We start from the raw sequence: 23,223 nt of genomic DNA on the forward strand, positions 1-23,223 counted from the left end.
TAGGAATGTATACTTGGGAAGTAATTGAGTCTACCTGAAGGTTGTTTATTGGAGCACTGTTTATAATCGTGAAAAATTAAAAGCATTCTTAGTGTCCATTAGGGAACTCATTAAATAAATAACAAAACACCCTTACACTGAAACACATTCTAGATATTAAAAGTAATGCTGTGGATGGACATTTAATTACATGAAAGATGGTGATTTTTTTTAAAAAAAGCTTAAAAACTGTATGTACAGTATGGTCCAATTATATATATATATATATATATATATATATATATATATATATATATATATATATATGAAAAAGAGTAGTTTCATTAAAAAACCCAAGGTATGAAAACCTGCATACCAAGGTGTTAACAATGGTGGCTTTTGGATGTTGATATTATTATTTAATTTTTTTCATTTTCTTTACTTATATTTATTATTTTCTAACAAAATGAAGTAATTTTAAACCAAAAATTAAATGAAGAAAATATATAAGAAATTAGCATCACACGTTTAAATGCTGAAACAGCACACATCGGCAATCTTGATTCTTTAGGTTCAAAGAAAGTATTTCCAGATGAAGCAGTGAAACTTCATCCTTCTCGCCTTTGAGAAGGAAGGACCTTGGGAGGCAGTTAGGGGTGAGAAGAGTAGGGATGCAGGAGTATACGCTTTCACAGTCAGAGAAGAAAACAGAAATACAAACACGGTCCAGGATAGCTCATGAGCCTGGTCACTCTCCCTAAACACTTCCACTTTGAGGTTCCTGGGCCAAATGCGACTCGGGTTGTTGGAGACAAGCAGCTGATGTTATCCAAAGAGGGGACCAGGCACCACAGGAAATGGATGGGTGGTCTCTTTTCTGGTCCACTCAACTAGCAGCCACGAACATGTAAAGCTAATTTACAACCCATTGGGAATCTTAGACCAACAGCTGGAAAGGCAGTGGCTTCCCCTGGTGACTGAAGATGGGGCTGGGGCCTCCTCCAGGGAGCCTGCAGGATCGTGGTGACCTTCTCCCTGCGAGGCGTTCCAGCCAGCCTGGCCTCAGAGCCACACGTTGTGAGCCCCTTGGGAATCAACTCCTCCAGTCCCAACCAGTGCTACTACAGGAAGATGCTTCAGAGACCACTGAAGGCTAAGACACAACACTCAGCTCCGTAGTGAGGTGGAAAATATCACATTGATTCCAGAGGAAAGGGAAACCCTGAACCTAGAGGGTTTTAGTGGGGACGGAGTGAGATTCCGGGATGGGATGGAATCTAATAGGAGGGGCAGCGGACTCAGCCACAGGACCTGCTTTTGGATGTGGGCTGTGTCACCCATGTCTTGTTTGTCCTTTTGTCAAGTCACCTAACCTCTCTGAGCCTCATTTTCTTCATCTGTAAAGCTCTGGTGCTAATTATACTGTGACCCATAGATGTTTCCCGAATTTGGCCGAGGATAAGAATCATGCTGGGCCCCGCTCCAGACGTATCGAATTGTACTCTTCTGGGAGGGTCTGAGAATCTGTGTTTTAAACAAAGAAATGAGTTTGGGAAACCTGAGTCCTGCTCATCAGGCTGCTGCAGTGACTTCCTGGCTTGTAATGTATTCGACAACATGGGGCAGTTCTTTTGAGACTGAGTCATTACACCACAGACACAATAGTATTTACTCTTAGGTGGAATCTTCTAGAAAGAGACTCAGAAAGCAGGAGGTAGGAAGGCAGCCTCCAGAAAACCTCCCCTCCCTCAGCTGCCACCCCACCACACACATCTTATGGTTCCTGGTCCAACTGTTGATGGTTCCTGTGTCCAAGGAGGCACCACCACAATAAACCCAAGCCCGTTAGATGGAACTCACCTGGTATAATTAGACAAAATGCAGTAATCAGCTTCCCACAGTTGTTGCTGCCAGGTACAGCACGAACAACACCAGGGCTCTGAAAAGCAACACGTCTTCACACATGTGACTCTGCAGGTCTGTTTTCCTCTGACCACGATTTGCTAAAGTGCAGCCTGCTGCTGCAGAGTCAAGAGATCCACCCCAGAATCTAGCTCGTCAGGAAAGGTCCCATTGCCTCTGTCTGGTCTGAGACCTAGAGATGGTACCAGCCGAGGCTTAGTGGGGAAGAGATCCCCTACACCCCTTGCAGACTCTTCTACAAAAAACTGGCAGTGCAGAAATATAATCCTGGTAGGGGCACCCAATGGGACCGTGGTTACTGGTTGTTCAGTGTACTTCTTGTCTGTCTTGAGGATGCAGGGAGAGAAAGTCTGGAACAAGGCATTTGGGGGTAGAATTTCCACCGTCTACAATTGTAATACCTGTACCATCCACAGAAACCAGTGAAAAATCATGATGCGTGAGTGGAATGGCAGGTCACTGAGGGTATGGGGGTAGATGGGCACAGCTTTTCAGTATCTTCCTATGACCTTTTGCAGAGTCTGGGTTTCACATTTGATTGCTGGTTAAGTTCGGATAGAACTTATAAGAAAAAAAAATGATGCTAGTACTTCGGTGATCACGTCTGTCGTCTGTTGAGCACGTAGGGCCAGGCTGTGTCTTTTGAGCTCATATAATCACCACCTTTTCCCGTGTTAACGGTTCCATTCGTATCTCAACTTTATAGATGAGAATCCTGCTGCCTAAGGTCACCAAGCTAGGTCCAAACATAGCAGTCTTATCCCAAAGTCGTGCTCTTAACCACTGAACTGTGCTACTTACCAAGAGTGTATAGCTTCTTCGAAGAAATGACGCTAAGACCATCATTTGGCTTCATCCGGAGTTTTACTTGGCAAATGCCAGTGGCCTTGGCTCTCTGGCCGTTACTCTGAGGAAGTGCACGGGAGACAGGCCTCGCCAGTGAGCATGGAGGGGGCTCAGAGGATGCCTTACCCGTGCCCTGGTGTTCCAGATTGCTAAATGGATATTTCTATTTCAGCGTGATATGTAGGCTTAGAGCCCATGAAGCGCTTTGAATTCCCTAGAAGTCATAGAAATTATCCTCTTCATGAATAACTGAAATTGCAGAAGGCCAAAAAAGTATGAACGCCACTTGGTTATTAAACTTGAGACAACTTAGCATTGGAATGGAAGTCAGGGACACAGGGTTTAGAGGCCTGAATTTGAGTCTGAACTTGCCAGCAAATCACCTAACTATTCTTCACCTTAGTTTTCTAACCTAAAAAACAGGAAGATACCTGTCTTACTGGGAGGATGAAATTACGTAGACATGCAAATGTATTTTGTATAGGAATATACAGACATGAGCAAAATTTACTGTTCCAAGTGTTTGGCTGTGGGATACAGAGCTCCTGGGATGAGTTCTTGGTAGCTTCCTTCCTCACTGCTGTTTGATCAAGGGCGGACTTTGTTTTGCATGCCTTCTCTTCTGTAAAAGGTGGCTTCTTCTTGAAAGACCCACCATATCATGCCTTTCATATCTGGGTCGAGATTAGAAATCAGGGTTTTTAGGTGACAGAGAAGGCCAAGGCAGCCCGAGAGCATGGGTGCTGTTTGCAAGTGGGTTGAAGGGGAAACAGGTTTTCAAAGGAGAGGCCGACAGGGCCCAGCTGGCCCAGGTGCAGGCTCAGGAGCTGCCTCCCAAGGTGTGCACTGAACTTAGAAGCTGACAAAACCCCCTGGCTGTGGAGAAACAAGTAGAAGCCAAAGCATCCACGTCAACTCCTTCCCAGAACAATTCTTACGTTTTACTTTTTTTTTTTTAACATATTTATTGGAGTATAATTGCTTTACAACGGTGTGTTAGTTTCTGCTGTATAACAAAGTGAATCAGCTCTATGTATACATATATCCCCATATCCCCTCCCTCTTGTGTCTCCCTCCCACCCTCCTTATCCCACCCCTCTAGGTGGTCACAAAGCACCTAGCTGATCTCCCTGTGCTATGCGGCTGCTTCCCACTAGCTATCTATTTTACATTTGGTAGCGTATATATGCACATGCCACTCTCTCACTTCGTCCCAGCTTCCCCTTCCCCCTCCCTGTGTCCTCAAGTCCTTTAGCACAAACAAATGCATTTGATTTCCCTGTTCATTATTTGGGCGAAAGCATTAATCAACAAGAAAATGGCCCAAACCTGGCAGCAGTTGGGAGGAGAAATGGGAGGCCTAGATGTTTCCACAGCCCTGCCGCCCACATCATACCCTGCACGGCTCCCTCCCCGAGGCTGGGCACGGGCCGTGGGGTCCTGCTTCCACTGAGCCACACTGCACAGGTGTGCACGCTGGATGGCAACTGTTAATAGCTCACCCACTTCACATTTCTTCTTTTTTTTCTTATAGCATTATCCTGAAAAAAAATCTCATTTAAGAAATGAATCTGATTTTTAGTTAAAAATACCCAATTCGGATATCATAAAGGGGCCCAAGTACCAGTTGTTCCTGGTTTGCACTAGAAACAGGTTGCATGAAGAGCCCTCCTGGTAGCCTGTAGCTTTACTGAAGTTAAAACTCCCACTGCCTGTAAAATTCAGATCCATCATTCAGCTGAGTCTGAGGAATGATGTCTCCGTTGGAGACCCCAGAATAGGGGGCTGTTGTTTCACTAGAGACATCACAGCCTCTTAATGGCCTGGTAGTCTCAGCTATAATATTCTAAATACACATTACAGAGAGCAGAGCATATTCATAACTGCTCCGTGGTGGCATTTAGATTTACCCTTGAAATTTATTTTTAATTTTTACAGTTGTCTCCTTAACCATGTATATTACTCCCTTCTTCAAACAATCTGTCTTGCTGCTGCAGTTTTTCTTGAAACCAAAGCGTAATTAAATATTAAATTAATATTTCATTTAAAATTAAATATCAAAGGCTTCCGTCTAATCTTTCTCTTGTGCACTGCTATTTCTCACCTTGTGTTCTCATTCCTGTATCCACAAAGGCAGGTACCACCTCTTAATAATGTGTTCCTCTATTATCTTTGTTCTTTTTTTTTTTTTTTACATTGGTGACACTGAACCTTTGCTACATTGAAACAAATGGATGTAGGGAGAGATTTCAGTGTAGCAAAGGTTAAAGACAACTTAATTCAACAGCCCATGGCCTCAACTCCACCCATCTCCACTTCTCAAGGAAGAATTTCACGGCACCAACTAAGTAATAGTCTTAGAATCATATAATGCAAGAGCTTACAAGGGGTCTTAGAGGCCATTTAGCCCAACCTTTTGTTTTTGCAGAGACATAAACCAAAGTCCACCTGCCCTTGAAGGTGGTGTGATTGGTCAGAGTTAGGAATTAAGGCATCCCAGGAAAAGGCCAGCTTTATCTCCACCACACCATCAAATGCTATGAAACTCTTTAACTTGGGAGCATTATAACGCCAATGGAACATAGCCTTGAATCTTGGACACCTGAGGAGTATGGCAGAAGGTAGATGAATAGATGAGAAAATTGGAAGGATTGGGAGAGAAAGAGAGGAACGAAAATCATAGCACAAAGAAGGCAGACCTCACAGGAATCAATACGTTAATATCAAAGCACTTTGAAGTCATAGACACTGAGGGAGGAGCAGAATGGAGACATCCTAAAGGTGGCATGAGGGCAGGAGCTAGTCTGTGTGCATGCAGATTCCTCCCCAGGCAAACAAGGCTGTTTTACTCCTTCCTGTCCCGTCAATAGAGAGTAACTGTCTGACCAGAGCCGTACGGAGAGGTGCTCCTCATGCATGTTTTCTCCTCAGCCTGCACATCAAAGTCCATCTTTTGATCTGGCAGTCGCGTTACATAGATTTTAGTTTTCTTGAGCAGGATTCTTTTTCCATTGCTTTCTTTATTCCTGGAGAAGGTTGGAATTTAGAGTTAGGACTGGAGAGATCCTCTAGTTCTGTGGCCTGAACCCCTTAGTGGCCCGTGGTCTCTGTGATAGAAGTGAAGATCCTTTGCTGCAGATAAATGCACGTAGCTGCAGACACACAACTAGGTTCGGACTTCTAGACTTTTGTCGGCCTCTTGATGGCCATCCATAGACTCTGCAGTGTCCTAGGCTCCAACTGAAGACTTACTAGTGAGGAATGCTGCAACCCAGGCCAATATCCCAGAGTGGCAGCCTGACAGAACACTCAGATCTCCTTCACCCCATCATCTTCTTGGTCTCCTCTCCAATTTCTGTAAAGGAACTCAATCGGCCCTTGATATTGCTACCTTTGCGATAAGTACTTCTGTTGGTCAATGGCAGAAATGACCACCTACCTACAAAGTCAACACTGTCTTTGTTGAGGTTTGACCAGAACTCTAACCAAGAGTCCCCTTTCCATGTTAGCCATTGTTCCCTCTATTTCTGGGAAACACAAGTAGAGGCATAAGCTGGGGTAAGCATTATATTCTCTCTGTGACTCCTCTTAAGGAAAAACAATCATGTAGAATTTATCCATCTCACCAACGCTTTGGGAAAATTAATACTGAGCAACAGCCAGCTTTTTTTTTTAAATGAGTGGCTCCCAGTAGATATTTTTAGTTAAATACTATTTACTTATAAAAGGAACCCTTCACACATTGCTTATAGTTTATATCTAGTCGTTGGGTCCGAGATACGTAAGTAACCTCATATATTATCCCTGCAATCAAAATAAGAAATGACACGTGAGATCCAAGCTCTCAGGAGAAATATTATGAAATCTCAAGGTATTGATGAAAGTTTTTCCAAGGCTGATCCAAAGGGGATTTAGATTCTGTGGCAGTTGAAATGTGTATTATTAAACTCCTTAAGCAAACCCGAATGACTCCCAGTGGAGGATTAAGACATTCTATGTATAGCAAAGGCGAAATTCTCATGTCTGAGTTTTCTCTATTGAATTCCCCCTTGATTAGCTTCTGTAATATTTAACTTCATGCCATGCCATAATTATTTAATAAAAGGTAAATATAAATTATATTTCAGTGGGGATATGACCTTTTACCTTCATGTTATGTTACTAAAGAAAGACATAGATAAATAGAGCCTATACATTGAAGCATATTTTTAATTTACTGTGTCTTCGCCTTGCCAGCATTTCTCTATGTCCCCGTCAGCCAAGGGGTTGGCAGGACTTTACACCATCCCCGCACTCCACGTGGTAGCAGAGGCTGTAAATTCACACTGATGACGGCAGCTCATGATCTGGTTGGCCCTGAGAGACAGTCTTGGTGCTGGTCTCGGGCACCTCATTAGCTAATTGAGGTTTACTTGGCTCACACCAGGCCTGAAAAGTCAGAGAACACCCAGGGAGAGGGGAGGGGGCAAGTTGGGACTCAAGGTGAGGCCGAACAACTGGTCGGATGCGACGTGAGTTTGGAACCAGAGTAAAAGTTGTCCAATGCAATCCTGATGTTTTGAAGGCTGAACCCTTGAGGGACTGACTGATTTTTCCTCTTACAGTTTGGTGTTGAGTAAACGGTTTGGACTTCATGATTTTTACTTCACAATAGCACTTAAGTGGCATGGTGTGTGTGTGTGTGTGTGTGTGTGTGTGTGTGTGTGTGTGTGTGTGCGCACAGGCACATCCGTGTGATTATTCCCTGTCCATATACATATACACGATGGTGTGTGTGTCACTGTCTTTCTCATCTTGGCTACACACAGAACCCATCCACAGGTTATGCCTGCGAAGTTTGGCCAGAGCCTCCAGAAAACACTCAACATGAGAAATAGATGAGTATGTCTGTTTTGCTTATTCAGTTTAAAACGTGAATTGCTAACCCAGTGTGGTCAGGAGAGTCTGCTATTTCTGACTTAGGTGGGGAGCGAGGAGGGGAGGGAAGACAAGATGAACCAGACGTCACCCTTGTGTCCTGGGGGTTTTCATCTAACAGGGACAACGGTGGGTACCACTGTGTGATAAAGTCTGTGAGAGAGAAGGCCTTATGTGTGCCGATTAGAGCCCAGCTTTAGCAGATTCCTTTGTGAGCAGCAGTAAGGACCCAGGAATAAGGAGGTTAGTGGCGGCTAAGGGTGGACCGCTAGAGCTCTAGTGAGAGGGAGCGAGAACCTGTTACCCATGCAGATGGAAGAGAAGGGCCAAGGACAGTCATGGAGACAGCGAGGACCTTGGGGAGGGTGGCTAGATTCTCTGCCTTATGGGATATTCCCGTACTTTTTGCTCAGCACAGTGTGAGTATACCCATATTTAAAATTTCCATTTTCTGGGCTTCCCTGGTGGCGCAGTGGCTGAGAGTCCGCCTGCCGATGAAGAGGACACGGGTTCGTGCCCTGGTCCGGGAAGATCCCACATGCCGCGGAGCGGCTGGGCCCGTGAGCCATGGCCACTGAGCCTGCGCGTCCGGAGCCTGTGCTCCGCAACGGGAGAGGCCACAACAGTGAGAGGCCCGCGTTACAGCAAAAAAAAAAAAAAAACAAAAACAAACAAAAAACAAAATTTCCGTTTTCTCCATGTAAGAAAATCAGCATCTTAGGTAATGAAATGGTGCATATTTGAGAAAAGATGAGGCTATGATTGATTTAGACCATTTTTTCACTAAGTCTGCTCACCCCGCAGCGCTGGGACGCTGTTTGTGTTTGCTGATTGATACCAAATGGGGCTTCTCTCACCCTCAGTGTTCTGGGCAGGGCTGCACTCTCTGATCTGTCCTTTGCTAGAAGCTGCAGAGGGAGCCTGGGGAGGGGTGGAAGGGGGTGCAGGGAGTAGGTGAGTGGAAGCAGAGGGTAGCATGGCCACTTTCAACACTCTGCCCTTGGCCAACTCCAGTCCAGTAGCGAAGGACAGAGGGGTAGCCTTTGGCCCGGGGGCTGCTGGCATATGTAGCGGGGACTTGGAATGACATCTCTGGTTCTACAGCAGAAAAGGTGAAGAGCACAGGCCTTGAAATTATAGAATCCAGGGTACAGATCCCACCTTTACTGCCTGGAGGTGCATTTAAAATGGGGATAAACTCCATGTCTTAGGGTTGTAATGAGGATTGAATGAGCTAATGTATGTAAAAGGCGTTAGCATAATGCCTGTAACACAGTAAAACCTTCATTCTAACAGAGATCGTAACAGTTTTCATTATTGAGTATTATAGTCACTAAAAATCCTACTATTAAAGAAAAAGTCTTCAGAAATTGCTGACATTATAGTGCTAAGTGGAGAAAAAAAAAACAGTTTACGGAATGATTCCAATTATACACACAGCTATTCTTACATGTGTTTCTGGGTAAGATGGTAATCTGAGTACAAGTGTTTAATCGGCCCCCATCCCCAGGATATATTGGAGAATATTTTCAAGAAAACATAAAAATAAGGGAAATCTGGTATTCGTGCGTGAAGCTAGGCTGGTCTCATCAATATGCCAGAAATTTTGTGCCATTGTGCTGATGTGTGCAGATGGGGTTGTGTTGGAGGATGTGTGACATTCCGCTCGTGGGAAAAGAAGAGCTGGGCCAGGAAATAATGGGGGAAACCCTGACAAAACCTCCCAGATCCCTCCCCCAGTGAGAACAAGCGACACAGCAGAAACTAGATCTTGAATGGAAAGAGTACACTCAACAATTCCATGTCCAGAGAAGTTGTCATTAATATGTGAGGAAAACAGAAAGACAGTCTCTTATTTCAAGGGCCCCGACAGAATTCAGTTCTTATTCCTACTGAGGTAAGCTGACTGCTGGAGCACTGATCAGTGAAGAAGGCAAGAAAGGAAAAGTTATGGTACCACAGGACCACTGGTCAGAAGAAAAAGCGATTAAACATATAGTATCTGAATTATTGTTAATATGATGACAAAGCTTAACATAAACATGAAAGTTAATGTCTTAAAGGGACAGATCATAGAAAATCTAATAATAGGAATATTAGCTGAAGAGGATGAAACATCAACAAAAATGTAGAAGTACAGAGAATGAGGTGGGGAAATTAAGGGTAAGCAACAGTTTTTTTTATATGTGGAGGGGCTCCATAGACTCAAACAATTAGGAAAAATAAAATACTTTTATAGAAAGCCAGAGGGACTATTTTAAATTAAAATAGGATGTGCATCTTCCTAATCACTAGAGAAAAACATATACATTAAAAACCTATTAGACATACAAGGAACATGTGGAAGGATAAATTTATAGCAGCAATTATGTATAAAAGATGTTAAATAATATGATCAAAAAGATACATTAAATAATACATTGAAAGCATTTCCCGTGGAACACAGACAAGACTAATATGAATTCACAAAAAACTTAATACATTTCAAAAGGCAGATATTCTGCCGGCCACCTTTTTGAATCCAGTGCAATTAATTAGAATAAATAATTAAGAGTTTAATGCTCAATCACCTAGAAATTTTAGGATATTCTCTTTGGAACTAAAGGAAGACAAAATTAGAAACAGGACTATTCAGAATGTTGTAATAAAGTTGGTGCGGGGTGAGGGACTGTGTGGAGAGTCATAAATAGAAGAGTAGAAATTTTAAACAAATACTCTATTAGATTCTATGCTAAAACATTTAAAATCTTAATGAAATGCATGATTTCTTGATGGCTCATGGCCATTCAGTGTGAGTAACATGAATACTACTGGGGTAGTAGTTGGGGTATCTTGAAAGGGAGGAATCTATGGGTCATCCAGGTGGACATTTCCAGCCAATACTTGGATAAATAAGGCTGAATCTTGGGCAAGCTATCTGAACTGGAAGTAAAGATTTGTCATAGCATGTGGCCTGACATGGGAATCCTGGGGGCACTAATGAGGTTGCTGAGGAAGAATGTATAGGCAAGCAGAAGACTGCCTTGGCAACAAGAAGCATCAGACGGACAGAGGAAGCTGAGCAGTCCTCAAAGTAGGTTGCGATTGCCTGAGTGGAGCGGCAGGGGTGAAACAGGGCAGTGTGCATTCAGGAAAACCAGTGAGGGCTTCCCTGGTGGCGCAGTGGTTGGGAGTCCGCCTGCCAATGCAGGGGACACGGGTTCGTGCCCCGGTCCGGGAAGATCCCGCATGCCGCGGAGCGGCTGGGCCCGTGAGCCATGGGCGCTGAGCGGAGGGGCCACAAGTGAGAGGCCCGCATACCGCAAAAAAAAAAAAAAAGAAAGCCAATGAGTTGAAGTATTTCCAGCAGGAGAGTTTTTCCAGTGTCAAATGCTAACTTGAGTTTAAGGTAAGAATGGAAAATTTCCTCTTGGTTTGGCTAAGATGTTATTGGTGACTTTGACAAGAGCAGTTTCACAGGGGTTCTTTCAAACTTTGAGTCAAGAGATAATATCCATGCAATATAAGTTTTATAGTGCATAGGATAAAATATAGAAAGCTTCTCAATTTATTTTTTCAAAGCTGGTATAAAATAAAATTTCAGAAGCCAACAACACCATGCACACTGTCCCAGTTACTAACATGGGCACACAAATCCCCAGCAACAATAATAGTAACAGACGCGTGTTGAGGGCTTAAATTGTGCCAGGCGCTATTCTCAGTAATGTAATTGATTTCATCCTCCCACCAGCAATCATAAGAAAACAGTAACAAATTGTATTCAGAAGTATACTAAGCAAATTATATACCACATCCATGAGTCAAGGATTAATTGTGAAATATTGAGAAATCTACTCTAAAATACAATTTAAATTGGTCCAGGGAGAAAATTCATATGACTGTAATTTCCTAAAATTCTAAGAAGTCCTGATAAAAGCCCTTATCAAAACATGATAACTAGGGCTTCCCTGGTGGCGCAGTGGTTGAGAGTCCGCCTGCCAATGCAGGGGACATGGGTTTGTGCCCCAGTCCCGGAAGATCCCACATGCCGCGGAGCGGCTGGGCCCGTGAGCCATGGCCGCTGAGCCTGAGCGTCCGGAACCACAACAGTGAGAGGCCCGCGTACCGCAAACAACAACAACAACAACAACAACAAAAACATGATAACTAATATCTATCTCAAATAGCCAACATCACATTTGGTGCTGAAGTGTTAGTGTCATTCCCACTTTAAAGGAAAAAAAGTCATCCTCTTTTCAGACACTTTTTGGGAAGTTTTAGCCAATACAAGAATGGGCTTCAGAGAACTAAACAGAATTAATATACTTATCAAAAGGAGACAAAATGATCATCACATATAGATGTTCTGAATGTACAAACCTAAGAATGAACAGAACAAATAAGTACATCTGTCAGGGGTTTGGTTACAAAATAAGAGACAAGTACTATTGGTTAAGATCTTTTACCTGCAAAGAACTGTGCTGGGGGCATGCTACATATTGTTTCGTTTAATTTTGACAGCAAACCCATGAGATGGATTTTAAACAGACGTTCACAGAAGTTAATGGCGGAGCTGGAATTTAAACCCAAGATCTACTTGACTCAAAAGCTGATTCTCTTAATGACTATAGTATATACCACCACACACTCCCCTCACACACACTGCCTGTGCAGACACATAACAACCAAAGTGTTTCTAGGTGCTAGTAAAACTCTTAGAAAATATGATGAGGGAGTAATCATATTCACAATAAAATCAACAAAAAGTGAAATACATAGCAAAAAATGAAAACCAAACATCTTATTACCTGTACGAGGAACAGTACACATTTTACTGGTGGACCTAAAGAATTCGTATATGTATGTATAAACAACACCCCCCCCCATGTGTGTGTGTGTGTGTGTGTGTGTGTGTGTGTGTGTGTGTGTGTGAATGTGTGAACGTGTACTTGCCAGATCTTGCAGTTGGGATGGTCTTTCTACCTGTAATACCTAAGGACAGATTTGGACATAATGTTGTAACATGGTGACAGAGTGTTAAAAGTATTAATATGTGAAGTGTTTTTACAAGTAAAAAAAAAAGGCCTAATTCTCAATAGAAAAGAGTGCAGAAAGTATTATAAGCAGTTCATAAAAGAAAAAATTAAAATGATCAGCAAGTATAAGAAAAAAATGTCAGCCTCACTGATGAATAAAGAAATGTAAGTTAAAATGACCACATGCCTTGCTGGAGGGAGTATAAATTTATATGTTCTTCTGAGGAGTGGTTTGACAGTATGTGTGAAAGGCCTTAAATATAAATCATAATTTTTTCTCTGGTAATTCTAATTCTTAGAATTTTCCAATCGAAAGAATTAAAGTTATGCACAAAGGATAATTTTTGCTCTGATTTTTATAATAGTGAGAAATTAGGACCACATTAAATGCCAAACATTAGGAAGCCATTTAAATAAATTATAGACCATGTCATGGAAAAATATGCAGGAATTTTAAATAATGTTATAAAAGAATATTTAATGACCTGGGGGAAAATTTGATATATTTTTAAATGGATAAAAAGTAGGTTATGGAATGGTGTGAATAGTATGCTCTGAATAATTTTAAGTACGTGTGTGTGTTTAAATCTTGGAGGATATAAGCAAAAATGTCAACCCAGATCATCTCTAAAATGGTGAGATTATGGATGATTTTATCTTTGCTTCTATATTTAAAAATTTAAATAATTTCTTTAAATAAAAGGTGTTGCTTTGAGAGTTCAAATAAAAGAAAAAATATTTATAAAACATATACGCAAAAAGTAAGATTGGGCTTCCCTGGTGGCGCAGTGGTTGAGAGTCCGCCTGCCGATGCAGGGGACGCGGGTTCGTGCCCCGGTCCGGGAAGATCCCACATGCCGCGGAGCGGCTGGGCCCGTGAGCCATGGCCGCTGAGCCTACGCGTCCGGAGCCTGTGCTCCACAACAGGAGAGGCCACGACAGTGAGAGGCCCGCGTACCGGAAAAAAAAAAAAGTAAGATTAAAAAGGAAATACACCCTCCTGTGTTTACTGCTGCCTAATGGGAGTGCAGGTGATTATTATTTTACCCTTTATATCTTTTTTCTTTACTTTGATCGTGTATTAATTTTAAAACCATAAAATATAAGCAACAAAATTTTAAAAAGTAAAGGGGGAGAGGAAAGAAGGATAAAGGAATCAACCCCCAAAACTCTTTAGCACAGTAGAAATGCCAAAATAGGTCCTTCATTCATTCATTCCCTCACTCACTCATTTTACAATTGCTGACACGAAGTGCCTATTATGTGCCAGGCTCTGTCTCCAACAATGAGAACACAGTGGCAAAACAGAATAAGTGTGAATTCTGCTCCTATGGAACTTGGCAGTATCTGGTGAAGCCTGACATGAAGTGAATGTATGTGTAACAAAACATAATTGAAAATTCTGAAAGTCTATTATGCATAAGAAGAGAGTTTTATGAGAATAAACTCACAGAAGGTTTATATATGTATGAACGTAAATATTTAAGAGCATGATTAAGAAAAAGTGATGTTTAGGAGAAGAATTACTAGATGATGAAGGTATACTGGGGAAGGAGGCAAAGAGGGAAGAAGGGAAAAGCATGTAAAGGTACTTTATCGTCTTCCGAAGAAACTGGGATGGGATATGGTTGATTGTGTAATGTTTCTGATTATTTGGGAGTGAGCAGAGAATGATAAGTGTGTGTACTTAAGGCAGAAATGATAAAATAATTATAATAATCCTGAAATTTGGAGACCTTTCTATTACCCATGGCAGACTTAATTAGAAGCTTTGCTTTATGGCCAGTTTACATACTCAAAAAGAAGACTTTTGTTTTTCAGCATTAAATGAACCCACCATAGACTATGGCTTTCAGAGACTGCAGAAAGTCATCCCAAGGCATCCTGGAGATCCTGAGAGATTAGCTAAGGTAAAATGCTTTGGAAAATGATACGTGAAAACCTTCTTGGAGAATTTCAGCAAACTTAGATAAATCTAGCGACTTAAGTCTCTTTAAAATTAAATTAGGCATTGAAATTTGGCTAAGCTGGAGATACAAGATGCGCATAAAATATCTACTAACTGTGAACTATGTTATGGTCAATCTCTGAGGAAGTATGAAATCTGAAAAGTTGGGCCTATGAAACAAACACACTACAATTATTCAGCTTATAAAACATTGCCAACTTTATGAAAATAAATAATTATATAATTGCTTAAAAGTATAAGTTCCCATTCCTTTGTATTTAAACGTAATTTTGTTTACCCGTAATTACAAGGACATAGTAATCCACAATCAAGTATTCACTGAAGGCCTAGTACGTACACAGATATTTAAGGAAGTGAAAAACACATCCATATATAATTTCTATGAAATGTATCTGTTTCAAATGAACTTGCTCACAAAAATTATATAGTGAATCTGGCCCATTATTTTAGCTTTCTTTATTTAAAAATATGTCAGGGCTTCCCTGGTGGCGCAGTGCTTGAGAGTCCGCCTGCCAATGCAGGGGACACGGGTTTGTACCCCGGTCCGGGAAGATCCCACATGCCGCGGAGCGGCTGGGCCCGTGAGCCGTGGCCGCTGAGCCTGCGCGTCCGGAGCCTGTGCTCCGCAATGGGAGAGGCCACAACAGTGAGAGGCCCGCGTACCGCAAAAAAAAAAAAAAAAAAAAGTCAATTTATTAGGTATTAATTAATGAGAAATTACGAAATTTTAACATTTTATTTACATTTTAAGTACATACATTATAAAATGCCATGTTCTCTTTTCTGTAGTGTGAGTGAAATTCAAGTACCGCAGTTGCTTCTGCATAGCACCTTTGTTTTCCTCTTGGAAAAATCCCCAGCCCCACCATTAAATTAGATGATATCCAGAAAGTAGGTTAATAGCAATTTAAAAGGCTGTTAAAAACAGAAGGTGGAAAAGACAAAATGAGAGGAAAGGGATTACTGATTACTAATTCTCTCTGGTTAAAGTGAACAGGGGGAAATATTACTGAAAGAATTCATCTTTATTAGAGTAAAATTTTGCAGAAGGCATTGCCAGGATAATTTCAGTACTCTGGACAACTCCTTGGCAGGCAGCTAAGCTCAGGTCAATCAATCATTTTGAGACTATTTGGTTAATTAGAATACCAGATTTTTTTAATGGAATGGTCTGTAAGTAGTTTTTAATGGAACTCCCATGACGTTATTAATTTTAGCCAACTTTACCCTTAATTTGGTTGTGTTTTGTTTTGGTAGCCAAGCTATTTGTGGAGCCCTTTTATCGAGAAGTATTTCACATAGATATGCATTTATAGGGGGATTCATGCGTGTGATCATATTCTACCTGTCAAACCAAATATAGGACCTCTTGGCTAGTTACTTACACTTTAGGGGGATGCCTGGACTTTCGATTTTTATACGTAATTTTCCTTTGTGTTGGCCATTTTGGGTTTTACCTTTGCTTATATCCCACCCTTTCTTTTCTTTTTCTAGGAAATGCTGTTGAAAAGAGCTGCAGATCTGGTGGAGGCGCTCTATGGGACACCACACAATAACCAGGTTAGGTGCTCCCACTTTGCACTCTCTTGAGTTCAACTCTTATTGCTCGATAAAAACATTCACCTCAACCTGCCACTTTGTAGGACATCATTTTGAAGCGTGCCGCAGATATTGCTGAAGCCCTGTACAGTGTCCCCAGGAATCCCAGCCAGATCCCAGCTCTCTCCAGCTCTCCAGCTCACAGTGGCATGATGGGCATCAATTCTTATGGCAGCCAGCTTGGGGTCAGCATCTCAGAGTCAACACAGGGAAATAATCAAGGTACTACCTTTCTCAGAGTCAAAAGGCAAACATCTTATACATTTAAAAGGCTGGTTCTGCTGGAGTGGAAGGAGTTAAAGCTTGATTCTTATAAGAGTGTGTCCCAGGGCTTCCCTGGTGGCGCAGTGGTTGAGAGTCCACCTGCCATCGCAGGGGACGCGGGTTCGTGCCCCGGTCCGGGAAGATCCCACATGCCGCGGAGCGGCTGGGCCGGTGAGCCATGGCCGCTGAGCCTGCGCGTCCGGAGCCTGTGCTCCGCAATGGGAGAGGCCACAGCAGTGAGAGGCCTGCGTACTGCAAAAACAAACAAAAAAGAGTGTGTCCCAGATAAGCAATGCAGTCATTGGATTATCTCAACATTAGGTGTATTGTTAGATTTTGAGCTCTTTAGGTACCTGGCAGAATCCTTTAACTGGAAACATTTAAGTATTGTGAATTTAGAAGAGTTTAGGCTTACTAAAACTAGATTTACGGGTATTGTTTGAATAAAATCTACACTTCTGCTATTGTGGTCATCAAACTGAATAATGGAAAGGAGCTGAGTTATTGCTATTCTTGTTAATTACACCCAAATTCCTAGTGCCAAGGGTGAATGGCTTAGTTTGGTAACTTCTATTTGTGTATTATCTCATATATACATATATGCAAATGTATACAAATATATAAATACAGCAACACAGTTAACAGTGCTTCTACACGTAAAGCGTATTGAGTAAAGGTTTTTGTCATTGAGGTTGATTTTATTAAGGTGCTAAATTTATCATAAATCATGTTTTAAAAGGAGTAAATGTTTCTGCTGATGTACCTCACCTTGGGATAGTTTTATTTCTAATTCTATCATCCATTGCAAGGGAATTCCTCAGTCTCATGCTCAGGGTGAGTTCTTCTTACAGAAAGATGGGTGGGACATATTATTACCTTTTTTTTTTTTCCCCTAAATTTGGGTCATTTCTTAAATAGCTTTAGAGACAGTTATCCTACGTGGTTATTTCAGGATAGATTAGGTGAGGTCTCTGTGCTGGGGTTTCAGAAGTGTGGGGAGGACTCATCCCACTCTGGACTGGATCTCCGTGCATTCAATTGCGGATGCTTCCGAGTCTTTGGTCAAAGAACAGCCCATTTATTTATTTTTTTAACTTATTTTTTTAAATTGAAGTGTAGTTGATTTACAATGTGGCATTAATTTCTGCTGTACAGAAAAATGACTCAGTTATACACATAGGTACATTCTTTTTTATATTCTTTTCCATTATGGTTTATCCCAGGGGATTGGATATAGTTCCATGTGCTCTACAGTAGGACCTTGTTGTTTATCCATTCTAAATGTAACAGTTTGAGTCTATTACCCCCAAACTCCCAACCATCCCTTCCCCTACTTCCCCTCCACCTTGGTAACCACAAGTCTGTTCTCTGTGTCTGTGAGTCTCTTTCTGTTTCCCAGATTGGTTCATTTGTGTCATATTTTAGATTCCACATATAAGTGATATCATATGGTATTTGTCTTTCTCTTTCCAACTTACTTCACTTAGTATGATAAGCTCTGGTGTTATCCATGTTGCTGCAAAGGGCATTATTTCGAAAGAACAGCCCATTTAGATGAACTTATCAATGCATTTTAAACGAAAATGTTCCCCACCCCACCCAGCAGGGCATGGTAACAACTTCAGACTTCTATAGCTGTGATCTTCAGAGTGCTAGTGCCTCTTGAAATGTTATCAGGATGCCTTTTCCCCATCACACCCAGAAAAGATGCTATGTTATGTTAAATTTGGGAAACACTAGGTTAGCAAAGTTAAACCGGTTTATTCATTCTCCAGGCCCTTCATATACGAATCTTCAATACGCTACGGTACGCACCATCTGCCAAGCTTTATTTGACCACAGAACGCTTTTCTCAGTGATACCCATCAGTATCTCAGAGGGCTCTAGCGTTACATGAAGTAGGATTTGGGAGATGTCACTGCCGTTAGTCATTCACTCCTTGGTGTGAGTTGGAGATGTTGACTGCCAATGGGAAAGAGGAGGAAGGGGGGAATTACAGGGATATGGTTTTGTGCGAGATGGGGAAGAGACAGGAAGGTATAAAAAGTGTGAAGACAAACTGCAGACTTTTGCACTACAGCCCACAGTCAACTTGGAATTCTATAGACTGGGGGCCATGTGGACCTATGCTGCCATATTTGGTGTGTGTGTGTGTGTGTGTGTGTGTGTGTGTGTGTGTGTAGACTGGGGGCCATGTGGACCTATGCTGCCATATTTGGTGTGTGTGGGTGTGTGTGTGTGTGTGGGTGTGTGTGTACGGGTTCATTTATCTGCGCTTTCTCTCTGTTGTCCAGGATACATCCGCAACACAAGCAGCATCTCTCCGCGGGGCTACTCTTCCAGCTCTACCCCTCAGCAGTCTAACTACAGCACCTCCAGTAACAGTATGAACGGCTACAGCAACGTCCCTATGGCCAACCTGGGTGTCCCAGGATCTCCAGGATTTCTAAACGGCTCCCCCACAGGCTCCCCTTATGGAAGTAAGTGCCCTGTCCATCCCTCCAGCTCTCCCTGTCTCTCTATCCCTGGGTTTTACTCTTCAGCCTTTTGAGGGAGAGTAGCATTCCAGCATCTTACTGACTCACGGAGGAGTGGTCCTTCCTGCCTTTTGTACTTTTCCTTGAGTGGACTTGGGCTCATCTGGTTACTCAAAGCTTTTCAAGGGAGAGAAGAGGAGTGAAACGATTCCCTTTTTACAGGGAAACAATAGATGTGGCTTGTGTAGATGAGAGCAAGGAATTAAGATTCCAACTCAGTTAACATTCTGTACACTCTTCATTAGGCACTTTCAGATGTAGTGTTTCATTTACTCTTCACAAGAATTCTCTGAGGTCAGTATAGGCAAGGAAGTTTAGGTGTCCAGCAGTTAACTGACTTGTGCAAGATCAGACAGCTAGAGTGGAGAAGGACAAGAATCTGGACACACAGTTGATGACTCCAGGTTATTCTGTGTAACACACCATCTCCCTTTTCACTTTGTTACATGGCTCTCCCCTCCCTTACGTACCTCCAGAGAGACGGAACTTGACTGCCGGTGACAGTGTAATATATGGGGACAGAGGCTCTTAGTCCTAATCTGTGGGCTAGCAGCAAGCTAGACGTTCTCGGAAGTTACGAAAGCTCGTTCAGGTGGCTTTGGGGGCTAAGCTGGGACCTCGCACAGTGAGGCCAGGAGCCTCAGAGAAGATGAGGCTACTTAAGGACTATTTCAGGCTGGGGGAGAAGCCACCGTGGAGAGGCTGAGTGATTGAGCGGAGTGTCCTTGAAATGCTGTACCTTGCTGCAAGGCCCTGCTGCCCAGAGCGGTTCCCTCGTGCCAGGAACAAGGGGGAGTCAAGGCCATTTCTACCGCAGCTCGGGAAGTGGTGCCAAGGGTCTGGAGGCCACTGCTCTCAGCCTTTGGGCCTGTGGTTCCCTGGGGACACACATCCAGGAGTTACTTCTGGGTTATCTGTTCAATTCATTACACTCAACACTCATACTAAGTGTGGTGAAGATATAGTAGCCAAGCAGCAGAGGTTGGTTCTCCCAGGACAAATCTCGTTGCTGCAAAGACATGCGTTCTTCATGGTGTCCTGTCAGATGGCCAATTAGATCAATGAGATCAGAGGGACCGAGGAAAACAAACTGTTGCTTGCTTTATTTATTTATTTACTTACTTACTTACTTGTTTTTAACCTTCTCTTGTTCCAAAAATGTTCTGGGGGAATATTAATAGTCAGATGGGCAGCATGAAAGTGTAAAATAGAGAGAGACTATGAGAAACATAAAAGAAAAAAATATGTATCAGAAAATGAGATGAATCCAAGGGTTAGAATGGATGCCGTCTGGTCTATTCAAGGGAGTCATTAATTTGGTTCGGAGGCTTCCAAGATGGTAAAGCAAAGAGACAAACACTATTTGTTATAAAATTTTATGTCCACACATTATTAGTAGTAGCAATAGTTGTAGTAGTAGCAGCCGCTCAAGAGAAACCTGATTTTTCTGTGGCTGAGACCTTGGAGAGATTTCTCCCATGCATTCTTGTGGAGAGGGTATCCTATGTGCAGAAGGGACCACGTCTTCAATAGCCCCTGCAAGTGATACAAGGACAAAAGAGCCATTGTGTAAATAATGTCACATGATAACGGTCACAACAGTAAGAGTAATTTACAGCCACATTCTACCTTACAGCTTAAAAAGCATGTTCACACATAGAGTCCAATCAGATCCTCACAACCATATAATATGGATATAATAATCATAATAATTTATTATGTATATAATTTACATGTTTATATATTTATTAATATAATTTATTATACTAGTATCATCATCATTTTCCCTTCTAAGATATGAAGGGTTATTAAATGACTTACTCAAGGGTTCATTGCCAATAAACAGTAAAAATGTGGCTAGATCATATGTCATCAGATTCAGGATATCATGTTTTTAAATTATTCAGTAATATTAAAAATATCTCATGTCTTTACAACACATTATTAGGCTGAGCCGTATGAAACCACCTCTGCTTTATTTCCAAAATGTGTAATTTCATATGTTCAATCATACATACATGGTTGAACCATGTGAAATTCTCAGTTTTGTAGATCAAAAATGGTTAATATAACAATATAGTGTTTAGTGTGGTGATGGGTGAGGGAGAGAGAAAAAAAAGACAGGAAGGAGTGGGTGGGGTGTGGGTGGAGAGACAGAGAGAAAGAGAGAGACAGAGAGAGAGTGAATGGATGAATGAAATTGCCCATCTGGTGTGGATGGCTTGATGTTTCTTACTAGATAATTCATTCGGTAGAAAGGGACACTTCCCACTCCAGCAAGTGACAACTTCCTTCCACTACCCTTTCTTGATCAGTCAATCCCACTGCCATAAGAAAAACAGTAACACCCTGTCTTCAAGTCACCCATTAAAACAAGAGAGCATGCACAAAATAGAAAGAGGAAGGTACCCTGCCCAGAGGGAGTGGGAAACACAGCAGAGAATGTCCTCTTGTTTCCTGCTGGGTCTGTGAGACCCCTTGCACCTTCCTTTTCTGAGGAACGGTCTGAAGGAATTGCAGACTGGGACTGGAATTCCAAACAGTGCATTCATTACAATAAAATCCCCTACTGCAAAAATACTGAATACCCTATGGAGTTCATTACAATAGCACGTGACCTGTATTTCTACCCAGCTAAGTCTCAAATTCTCTGGGAAATACAAAAAAATTGTTTTAAATTAAAAAAATTAAAAAGCTCAGGGGGATACCATTTCATCAGTTCAGTTGCTTGTGTCTGAAAACACCCTTCTCTGATTTTTCATTTTATTTTTTAAACTAGTCTGATGTGGCTGGGCCATGCCACGGAGCAATCACTTGCCAGAGACGTTAAAAAGAAATAAAGTCAAACCTCTCAGTCAAGTTGACTTGCATGACGGCCAACGCAGAGTATCAAAAACCTGCATCTTTACTGTTTTTGCTCTCACACCACTTCAAAAATGGCCAAACAGATGTTTTTTCAATTCCACATACAAACTTCACTTCCTGGCGGTAGCAGTATGTGCCAAGTTCCAGCTCAGTGCAAGTTTTTATGGCTGAATTCTAAACCCCTGACAATAGGAGGTTATAATGAAACGCTGACAGACCCCTTAGCGCCAACAAATGCAATGGCTCGATGCAAAGGAGGATGTGTGCCTGGTGAGTTCCAGCTGGGACGGTGCAAAGCCAATCAATCCTTAGAAGAAGAAAAGTGGTTTTTCCTTAACTCCCATGTTCACAGAGATTTCTGGGCTAGAAGTGCTTGCCTTTACTTTGGCCTCTATCCACAGAGAGAGGTGTCCGGAGAAATTTTCAAGTATGTGTGATCCACTTTCCTAAAACAGTACACGCTGGTGTCCCCAAAGATGTTCTACTCAACAAGCCTGCAACACCCAAGGGACCACTTCTTCCAAAGTAGAATAGCCACCAAGCACATGCAAAGTTTGGAACAGGATCCATACAGACAGAATCCTTCATCCCTGGCCTCAGGGATTCCTACTTCAGTTATATAGTCTTAGAGTCTGTCCCAGGCCTCAATATTTTCATGTTTTCAAAAATAAATATCAAGACGTTTTCTGTTGTCGAGTGTTAAATGATTATGGTAGAACATTTAGAACATGTGGAAATAGTTTTTAAAAGAAAGTACACTCCCATCGTAAAAAAACACCTTGTTAATATTTTGGTGTATTTCTATTGTCTTCTTCTTCAGAAAGGAAAAAAAAAATATCCTATGACAATTGTAACATTCTCACTGTAGGCGCATTGAAAAGCACGCCTATGTAAAAAAGAAAAGAAAAATGACACTGTTTCTATGCAGAGATAACCACGGTTAACTTTTAAAGTATAGCCTTGCAGTTATGGATAGATACATCCTGAAAATTACAGCGTCTGCTCTGATGCACAGCTGATGGGTTTCAGCCATAAGATCAATGAAGAAGAGAGCAGAAGAAAGATGGCAAAATTCTCAGTCACAGATACGAAGCTAGGCGCCATAAAAATCCATCAGTGCAGGCCTGTGTCCTAAGAACGGAGAACAGACATGAGGAGTGGCGTTTGCATTGCAAAGTTAACTACAGTCAACGAGCTTCTCCCAGGAATCTGTGAAAGAACGGTTAACAGACAACCTTGTTTACAGGCAGTTAAGCCTTAGATCAAAGAGGCACATTAACGTCCAGGAAAGCTATAATGCCTATTGCTC

The 23,223-nt window shown here is 42.0% G+C and overlaps 1 protein-coding gene and 1 pseudogene across 4 annotated transcripts in view; one reads left to right on the forward strand and one right to left on the reverse strand.

Moving 5' to 3' along the window:
• The window catches only part of EBF2 (EBF transcription factor 2), a 197,569-nt gene that overhangs the window by 164,642 nt on the left and 9,704 nt on the right, over positions 1-23,223 (forward strand). For all 3 annotated transcript variants that reach the window (XM_079927902.1, XM_079927900.1, XM_079927901.1), the window contains exons 12-15: positions 14,502-14,590; positions 16,144-16,209; positions 16,293-16,470; positions 18,807-18,992. In XM_079927902.1, the coding sequence (XP_079784028.1) occupies positions 14,502-14,590; positions 16,144-16,209; positions 16,293-16,470; positions 18,807-18,992 (519 nt within the window). The remainder of the gene's footprint in view (positions 1-14,501; positions 14,591-16,143; positions 16,210-16,292; positions 16,471-18,806; positions 18,993-23,223) is intronic.
• Positions 20,113-23,223, reverse strand: part of LOC307189580 (glycerol-3-phosphate phosphatase-like) — a 228,944-nt pseudogene continuing 225,833 nt past the window's right edge. The window contains exon 5 of the transcript XR_013831751.1: positions 20,113-20,585. The product of XR_013831751.1 is annotated as a glycerol-3-phosphate phosphatase-like (transcript). The remainder of the gene's footprint in view (positions 20,586-23,223) is intronic.

The sequence above is a fragment of the Stenella coeruleoalba genome, assembly GCF_951394435.1.
Source record: "Stenella coeruleoalba genome assembly, chromosome: 7".
Classification (NCBI taxonomy): Eukaryota; Metazoa; Chordata; class Mammalia; order Artiodactyla; family Delphinidae; genus Stenella; species Stenella coeruleoalba.